Source organism: Archocentrus centrarchus, unplaced genomic scaffold (assembly GCF_007364275.1).
Source record: "Archocentrus centrarchus isolate MPI-CPG fArcCen1 unplaced genomic scaffold, fArcCen1 scaffold_36_ctg1, whole genome shotgun sequence".
NCBI lineage: Eukaryota > Metazoa > Chordata > Actinopteri > Cichliformes > Cichlidae > Archocentrus > Archocentrus centrarchus.
In genome coordinates this window covers 1427374-1437052 of record NW_022060263.1, presented here as the reverse complement: position 1 = coordinate 1437052, position 9679 = coordinate 1427374, and the positions used below count along the sequence as shown (strand labels likewise).

Genomic DNA, 9679 nt, shown 5'->3' with positions numbered 1-9679 from the left:
AAATCTGGCAACACTGGATACTACTTGACTCTGCACGGTAAAACGTGAGAAGAACGAGATAAGGGATGCGAGAGGATTGTGGGACCAAGTGCCAATGCGCCAACTATCGGTGGCCTCCCAAAGCTCGGCTCGTATCTTGAAACTGAGCTCATATCCAGAGCAGAAATTTTGCTCGAGCAGCGGCTCGTATCTCGAAAAACTCGTATGTGGAGCAGCTCGTATCTTGAGGTACCACTGTACTAGTCATCTTTCATCTTTCTGAAACTGGGAGTTTTGGAGGCCTAGAATGTAAAAACACACACCTGGAAAGCACTTTGGATCAACTTCTGTTGTTCTAAATTCTTGTTCTATATTCTGATATATTCATAAATGTTTATAGTTCAAGTTTGAGATATATTTTTCACTTCCAATAAAATAATTTTTGGAAGTGTTCATGTTTCAGTGGGCTGAATATATTTGAATATCTGAATACAGTTAACAGTTAATTGGTAATTGTTGAAAATAACAGCTATGGTGACCAAAAACACAATTAATATTAACTAAGGCTAAAGGGCTGATGTGAGTTATATAGTAACTCCCTGTTCTGCACTGAATCACATGACAGAACACAGCAGAGGAAGCAAAAGGCAGGATACTAACTGGACAGGTTGCAATGGCTAACTCATAGAGACAGATAACAATTCACACTAATGGAAAATTTGAAATCAGTCTGCATGTTGAACCCAACCTTCTTTCTCTGAGGTGGTATACCATTGTGCTGACTGTAAAACTTCTTACTGTAAGTATGAGAAGATTTAAAGAAAATGCTAGGCAATTGTACTAGCATTATGGGAGCATACAGCATTATCAAAGGAACAGAAATTGAATGTTTAAATCTTCCTTAACCATCAGAACCTTTACAGCTAGGCAGGGGACTACTTCTTCCTTAAAAAGCCTGCTTGCTTGTGGGGCTCCCCAGGGGTCCGTTCTTGTCCCACTTCTTTTTTCAATCTACATGCTCTCCTTGGGCTAAATTTTTAAGAAACATTAGCTATCATTGCTATGCAGATGACTCCTGCCACTGAAATGCAGTTCTGAGTCCATTAAAGGCCTTATTGAATTGTTTGGAGGACATCAAGATATGGATGGTGTCATAACCTAGGGAGGTTTCTGTGTATGTCTGTGTGTGTATGTGTGTGTGTCCTGCGGATCACGGTGAAGGGTTTCCGGTGTCTCCGCCTCTTCGGGGCGGATACGCTGGGCGTTGTGTCACCACACCTGCAGCTGATCGGGTCATCAGGAAGGTCTTCTTAAGCTGCCAGCAGACCTTCAATCTTCGCTGGATCATTGACTACTCCTAAGTTAGTGTCGGCTCCTTTCTGTGACTCTCTCTCGTGCATTCTCCTACGACTTACCTGCTCTCCATTTTTTTCGTCCTCCTCAGATTCCCGTGTCGGCTCCTGCTCGCTCACTTTGGAAATCCTGCCCTCCGCTTACCACGCCATCCCACGCCGTGCCTGCTGCTGATTCTTGGATTCACCTGCTCAGTCACTCACCTGCCTTGCCTCCCCTGCTCGCCTCGGATTCTCTCCAGCGCCTCGATCCTTTTCCCCGACGTTCCATCCCTGTTTCCCTGGACATTCCTGCCTCCGCATATCTCACAGCTACACTGTAAATAAACTTGCACTTCTGTTCACATCAGCTACCGCCTGTTTTGTCCTCTCCTTCCCTGGGTCGTGACAGATGGCTTAAAATTTGCTTAGTTTGAATGACCAAAAGAAAGAGATCATCGTGTTTGGTACCCCTGACCTCCATGATCTGGGCCCTCTAAAGCAGGGGTGTCCAAACTCTGCCCGTGGGCCATTTCTGGCCCCGCCCCCTACATCCGGTCCGCAAATTGATGTCAAAAATGACATACAATTTGGCCCCTTTACTTTTTTGACATTTTCCCTTCCCCTCCAATTAAGAGGGTTAAGCGAAATGTCAAAAAAGTAACTTAATGGGCCAAATTGTATGTTATTTTTGACATCAACTCGTGGTCCACAAGGGGGCGGGGCCAGAAGCGGCCTGCAGCCTGCTAGTTTGGGTACCCCTGTTCTACAGCCTTTTAATAAAACCTTTGTGAAAAATCTAGGAGTGATATTCGACATATCAATACTGTCTTCAAATTCAGCTTCTTTCACCTCTGACTTCTCACAAAAGTGAAATCTTTTTTCACTTTTGGGTACATTGAAAGAGTGATCCACACCTTTAGCTCATCCCACCTTGACTATTGCACTAGCCTCTATTCAGGTGTCAGTCAATTGCTACTTCATCAATTACAATTGGCCCGAAACACAGCAGCGCATGTATTGACTGGCACTCACAAATGGGACCATGTATCTCCCATGTATTTTGGATTTCCTACACTGGATCCCAGTGAGTTTTAGAATTGATTTTAGAATAGAATAAAATAGAATGCCTTTATTGTCATTATGTAGGATGCACAGTGAGATTGGAGATTTTAAAATCTTATTACTTGTTTTTAAAGCTTTGCATGGTTTACCACCCTCTTACCTCTCCAGTCTATTATGTCTGCACATTCCTATTAGATCGTTGAGGTTTGCCGAGCGTATGCTCCTTTTGACTCCGAGGTCAAGACTGAAACACAGGAGATCTTGGTTTCACAGTTGTTGCACCGAAATTATGGAATACATTGCCTCTTCACATCAAGACCTCCCCAACAGTTGACATTTTTAAAACCCAGTTGAAAACCCACTTTTATACTATAGCTTTTACTGAGTCCTGATATGCTATTTAACTATTTTTAATTTTGTCTTAACTGATGTTTGTGTTATGTTATGTACTGCATTGTTTTTGTACAGCACTTTGGTCAACTGTTTTTTTTGTTTTTTGTTTTTTTTTAAAGTGTTTTAGAAATAAATTTGACTTGACTACTGTAATGTTAAATATCACATAACATTAATAAATATTGTGATATTTTCTTTTGTTCCAAAAAATATATCAGTCAGTACTGTTGGGATGTTTTTTTCTCCCAATCTATAAACATGGAATAGAAACATGTATGATTCAGAGATTTTACTTTTCTTTTGTATCTTTCAGTTTTATATCAAGCATAATATGTCTGAACACACTGTCCCATTTCTTCAAAATATTAAATATTAAATAATAATTAAATATATTTAATTCACAGGTAATGTAAAACATAGAATAAAATTCATGGTTATAGTTATGAATAAAAGAAATGGTAGGAAACTGACAATGAGCAGCACATATGGAGAATATTTGTATGTGAGTGCTTTAACTCTGTTCACATGATGTTGGCCTCACAGGATCCAGACTTGAGTATTTCAAGTGTAACAATTTGTTTAGCAGATTTTCTGAACCAGGGGTAAAACAAAGCATAGATCAGAGGGTTTATACAGGAGTTTAAATAGAACAGACACATTACAAATGTAACAGATGAGGCACTAAACACTGCATCTTGACCTGTGACTGTAACACAAAAATATGGACACAGACATATTAGAAACACAATAATAACAACACTGATAGTCCGTAATGCTTTCATTTCAGATTTCTTAACATTTGTACTTACTGACCCCTCATGTGTCACAGCTGCAATATGAGACCGCAGGGCGCGAGCTTGAGACACAGCCACAACAAAAACTCTAAGATAAAGAACTACAATCACAATGACAGGCCCAACAAAGGACAGCAAAAGATCTGCAACTCCAAAACCAACAACAACTACACACTCTCCATAGCAGGAATTATAACTGCCTGGTTGCACCAGGTTATCTTTCAGCAGCAGACACTGAAAGAGTGAAGAACAGATCCAACACAGATAAACACAGGCCTTTGCTCTTTTTGGAGTGACTTTGGTGGAATAATGGAGAGGGTAACAAATAGCCACATAGCGGTCAATTGATATGAGCACCATGGTTCCTATTGATGTAGAGGTAATAATATAGTCCAAGAGAAAATATATACTACACATGAGGTCACCAAGGAACCAGCACCCACCTATGATCATAATTTGAAAGAGCATCAATAGACCCACAAAGCAATCAGAGACAGCCAGAGAGAGGAGGAGGAGGTTGGTGGGGGTGTGCAGCTTCCTGAGGGAGAAAAGGAGCAACAAAATTATTATTTAAAGTAACAAGTGTCATTTTATGGAAATAAAAGCGTAAGATAAATACAAACATTATTTAGAAACATACATTTTCCTTCCTTCTCTGATTTATTGTTTACATTTTCCTGATCCATAAACCATTACTGTCTGCATGTCTATAATAAAATGATTACTTGAAGTGGGAGATGGAGATGATGAGCAGCAGATTAAGAATCACAGTGAGGAAAGAGATGGAGAACAGTATAATATAAATGAGTACAGATACTGAGTAAGGACGCATGGTCTTCCTGCAGGAGGAGTTGAGGAGTTGTGGAAAGCAGAGTTCAGGTTCTTCAAAGGTTTTCATCATTAGGAAAAGGAGGTGCCAGCTTTCTGCCTGAAGCTCTTTGTCATGTATCTGATTTATTTATTTTCTTCATCCATGTTGCTCCTCCCTCTTTCTCTTTGGTGGCTTTGTGGTTTGGGGATGTGTGTGGGGTCTGGTGTGCTTGTGGTGGCAGGTGCTGGCTCTGGGCCTCTCCTGCGCCTGTCTGGGTGTGGGGCCTGAGGCCCTGGTGCCTGGGGTCACCTGTCTAGTGGCTGGGTCCCTACCTGCATGGGGGTGGTCCATTCCACCTTGGCTGCACCCCTGGGCAGGGTGGGTTGGCCAACGTCGGACACCAGCTTGTGCCTTGGGGATTTGGGGATGCCCCTGGTCCTCAGTTGTATTATAGCACAGGGGGATTGGGAGCAGTTTGTTCCGGACTCAGGTCAGTTTGTCTTGTCCCTTATTTCATGTGTATATGTGTTCATCTTTGTGTTATCTCCATATAACACATTACTCACACATGTAGGGGCATGGGCGCAGGGCATATATTTACTATAGGCCACAGTGAGTAGGGCCATTATACATACATATACACACAAACAGGTCCAGAGCCTTGGTAAATGTAAACATGTTGAATAAGCGCTTTGAGCGCTCAGACAGAGTAGAAAAGCGCTATATAAGAAATAGTCCATTTGCATACACAAAAAGACAACAGCAAACATCCCACCTACACCCACATACAAAAACACAAGGGTGCCGAAGGGTCCCACAACCAACTGTTCCCCCATTAGAACTGCCGCCCCCACAACCAAACGCCCCAACCCCCCAAAGGACATGTTGGCACCCAAGCATCCCGGAATGGCAGCCAGACATCCCGACATGGGCCAACCCACCCCACATGGCGGCGCACCCCAGGGGGCACAGACCAGCACAGGGAGGGCCCCATCCTGGAAACAGGCAACCCCAGGCACCACGGCCCCAGAACCCACATCCCAACCCCTGCAGAGGAGGCCGACCACACGGCCCAGGGCCAGCACCCACCACCACAAGCACCCCAGCCCCCATACCCCAAGACCATAAGAGCATCCATCCAAGCCCCAACCCCCCACCAACCAGGGCCCGCACACAGACACCACAAAACGGCAGCCACAGTCCTCCATTCCAAGAGCCATCAGACACTCGAATGCCCCCAGGCCCACCCCAGCCACCTGCCAGGTCCGCGATGAGACGAGACTACAGCCGATCACTTCCACTAAGTGATGGATTTGATCAGTGGGGACCAGATATAATCAAATTTGTCCAATTGTGTTTTTGAGTTGGCAGACATTCTCACTAGACTAACGTGATCTAAAAGTAAAATTCCTATAGTGAGTAATTGATAAAAAAGTTTTTGATATTGAGATATTTATACAATCTATTAGTGAGAAAAAGTACTGTAAACACTGCCGAGATCACGACGGCACACAGAGTCTTACTTCCAGCTCGGCTTAGCGCACGTAATACGCACTCATTGTGCAGCAACTTTGTGGATTCATTTCAAAACACACCCCAAGATGCCATATAACCACGTGTCAGGAATTTTATTAGCTATACATCCTGTGGTTTTAGATTTTGGGTCAGAGTTGACCAATCAGAATGATTGAAGAGCATTTGGGACATGTTTAGAGAAGTCACATGACGCTGTCTGGTTATTACTGGCTCTGGAAAACCCATTTCATAACATGATTGGCCAAATGAGGTGTCAATCCAATTCAGAGGCTCTACTCTGTCATATTAAAGCATCGTAAGGGCAGACTGCAACGTGACTGTGACTGTATGAGGCTTCAAAGTCAGAAAGCACTACAAACGTCCCGAGGGCAGGACACTGCCAGTTAACAGGTAAATTTTTAACAAAAGCTTGTATATTTTTGATAGCAATTTAGGGGTACAGAGATTTAGAAATTCTGTTACCTATACAGGCATTTCCAAGTTCAGATCATTTACATTAAATCTTGCCTGTATAATGGACCTCAATTGTTGATATTCCAGAAATCTACTGTTGCTGATTCCATATTTTGATATAAGGTCTTGAAATGGAATAAAGTTTCTGTCTTGAATAACATGCTCTAGATTATTTATACCCTTTTCATGCCATGACATATAAAGGGTATAAACTGACACCCATTTGGATTGTTCCAAATGGGTGTCAGTTTACTGGGCATAAGTGAAGACTATTTTTTTAAAATTCCCACCAGGCTTTCAGAGAGGTGTTTATGTTAAGGCTTGTAAAGCAGTTATGTTGCTTGATACAGGAGCTTATGAAAAGTAGATCAGAGATTCTTTCTTTTCCACAGAGTGCTTGTTCTAGGTCCAACCATCTACTGGGTACGAAGTAGTGATAAAAATTTGGTAGCTCTAGACCACCACTGTGTTTTGGCGTTTGCAAAGTTTTTAAACTTATTCGTGATCGTTTCTTTTTCCATAGAAATTTTGTTATGTTTGAGTCTAGTGTCTTAAACCAAGCAACAAAAGATTTGTTAGGGATCAGTGAGAACAAATAAATTTTTGATTTTTGGCAAAACCATCATTTTAATGGTGGAAACGCTACCCATGAGTGATATAGGTAAACTATTCCAATGTGTGAGATCCTCCTCTATCATTTTTAATAGAAGAATGTGATTTAGCCGAACCAAATCTGAGAGTCCGGCAGAAAAATTTGTACCTAAATATTTAATGTTGCCTGACTGTAGTGACATGGTGGTAGTGTTCACAAAATTACAATTTATAGGCAAAACCATTGATTGACTCCAGTTAATAGAGTAGTCAGATATAGATGAGAACTTATCTATCAGTGAAATTGTCTTCAAGAGAGAAGCTTGTGCATTCCCAAGGAAAAGTAATACATCATCAGCATAAAGGCTTATCTTATGGTCTATATTTTTTGTTTGAATTCCTTTAATAATTGCATTTTGTCTAATTGCTGCTGCCAGTAGCTCAATAAAGATAACAAAAAGTGAGAGAGAGAGTGGGCACCGTGCCTGATGCCCCTCTGCAGACTGAAGCTTTTGGAAATAAGATCATTTATCCTAACGCATGCATTTGGAGGGCTGTATAGTGTTCTGATCCAGTTTACGAAGGATGAACCAAATCCAAATTTTTGTAGAACTGCTAATAAAAATTACCAGTTAACCTGGTCAAATGCCCTCTCTGCATCTAAAGAGACAACTGTGGTTTCTAATTTGTTAATGGAACAGTAATCTATTACATTTATTAGTCTGTGTGTATTATTGTCTGCATGTCGACCCTTGATAAAACTTGTTTGATCAGGATATATTATGAGTGGTAAATGGACTAGTTCTTATATAGCGCTTTTCTACTCAATCAGAGCACTCAAAGCACTTATACAACATGTTTTTACATTCACCCATGCACTCCCATTCATACAAGCAATTCCATGTTTTGCTAAGCTAAGTGCTTTTAATTAGCTATCATTCACACACATTCATACTCCGACAGGACGGTCGGAGAGCAACTTGGGGTTAAGTATCTTGCCCAAGGATACATTGGCATGTAGCCTGGAGTAGCCAGGAATCGAACCGCTGACCTTCCGATCAGTGGGTGACCTGCTCTACCTACTGAGCTACAGCCACCCCAAGTGGAATAATATTTTCTAATCTTCTGGCCAAGAGAGATTGGGCGGTAGCTGGACGGGACTGTGGGGTCTTTGCCTGGTTTAAGAAGCAGGCTGATGTTGGCAGAATTTATATTTGGAAACAGTGATTGATCATTTTGAATCTGAGTCACCATTCTGGTGGCTGTAGCTCAGTAGGTAGAGCAGGTCACCTACTAATCGGAAGGTCAGTGGTTTGATTCCTGGCTATTCCAGGCTACATGCCAATGTATCCTTGGGCAAGATACTTAACCCCAAGTTGCTCTCCGATAAATGCGTGTGAATGTTAGATAATTAAAAGCACTTAGCTTAGTAAACATGGAAGTGAATGGGTGTGCATGAATGGTAAATTTTTTTCAGAATTTACCATTCTGAAAAAAGTGGGAGCTCAGACCAAATTCTTTATAAAACTCAGCTGGAAAACCATCTGGACCTGGGGATTTATTATTTGGGAGATGCTGTAGGGCATCTTGGAATTCAGACGTTGCGAGAGAGGTTATTCCAGAGCTGCAACAATTTCATCATTTAGCTTTGTAGATTTATACTGTTAAGAAATTCTTCAGTAGCAGTATCAGATGGATTAATCTGTGATGAGTATAAGGCTTCATAAATGTCTTTGAAACATTTATTTATTTGTTGTGGGTCATGTTACCAGTTGAATCTTTAATAGAATAAATAGCTGTTTTTTTCTTTGTTTAGTTTCAACTGGTTAGCCAGAAATTTTCCAGATTTATTTTATTTTATTTTGATGGAAAATTTTACTTTAACCTCTTATGTGTGGTTCAACTAGGGAGTACGTTGACCATAGAGTGACCCGTAGGCTGTAAAAACTGTCCAGATGGCCATTCCCTTATCTGTAACCTATACACACCCTTCCTCTCTCAGGATCTCCTGTGTTAATGGGGTCACATTTGTTAGGTTTATTGTCCTTTTGGTTAGTCTCTTTTCCTGTAGGGACATGTAACTGGGGGAGGATCCCCTCTTCTTTATGGTTGGGATAAGGAGGGGGAGAACAGGGGGGTGAAAAGGATATAAGTACTCTGTATTTCTGTGATTCAGATTCACTCATGCCCCTCTGGGGGTATGGGGTGACTTCTCGTACGAGTAATAAACCATGTAAAGGAATCTTGTCTCTCTCATTTGATAAATACATTTCTATAACAATTTCCACGTTCAAAATTTTCAAAACACAGTCTCTGCAACATAAACTGTCTTCTTATCAGTTATTTCATTTAATTCCAGTTTTAGTTTTCTCAGGTTGTTAATATGGTTTTGTGGAGAAGCAGCATAGGCAGTTTCTAAAGATTTAATTTTCTGTTCTAACACAAGTGTGTTTTCTTTACTTTTCTTATGCGAGCAGTAAAATATTATTTTACCCCTCATTACTGCCTTTCCTGCTTCCCAAAGAACACATGGTGATATTCCTGGCAGATCATTATGGTCTAAATATATTGCCCACTCCTTTTTGAAATAATTAATGAAATCTTGTTCTTTAAGTAATAATGTATTAAATGTCCAGTTCCTGATTGGTGGTGTGACTGTTAGGTTCAGACCACCGTTAAATAAAAGAAGACACAGAAACCCGTAGTGATCTTTTACCTGCAAAGAG

General features: G+C 41.2%; 1 protein-coding gene across 1 annotated transcript; it reads right to left on the bottom strand.

The window, feature by feature from the left end:
- Nucleotides 1-3289: 3289 nt before the first annotated feature.
- On the bottom strand, nt 3290-4460 carry LOC115776705 (trace amine-associated receptor 13c-like). The gene is made up of 2 exons (XM_030724467.1): nt 4288-4460; nt 3290-4100 (listed from the first exon to the last, which is right to left on the bottom strand). The coding sequence occupies exons 1-2, from the start codon at nt 4458-4460 to the stop codon at nt 3290-3292; spliced, it is 984 nt and encodes a 327-aa protein (XP_030580327.1).
- Nucleotides 4461-9679: the final 5219 nt, after the last annotated feature.

Bases quoted from the DNA above. Each gene is read 5' to 3' on its own strand.
- LOC115776705 (XM_030724467.1), bottom strand. From the start codon at position 4,460: ATGAAAACCTTTGAAGAACCTGAACTCTGCTTTCCACAACTCCTCAAC. The intron at 4,101-4,287 runs GTAATCATTTTA...TTTCTCCCTCAG, and splicing joins ATCTCCATCTCCCACTTCAA to GAAGCTGCACACCCCCACCA.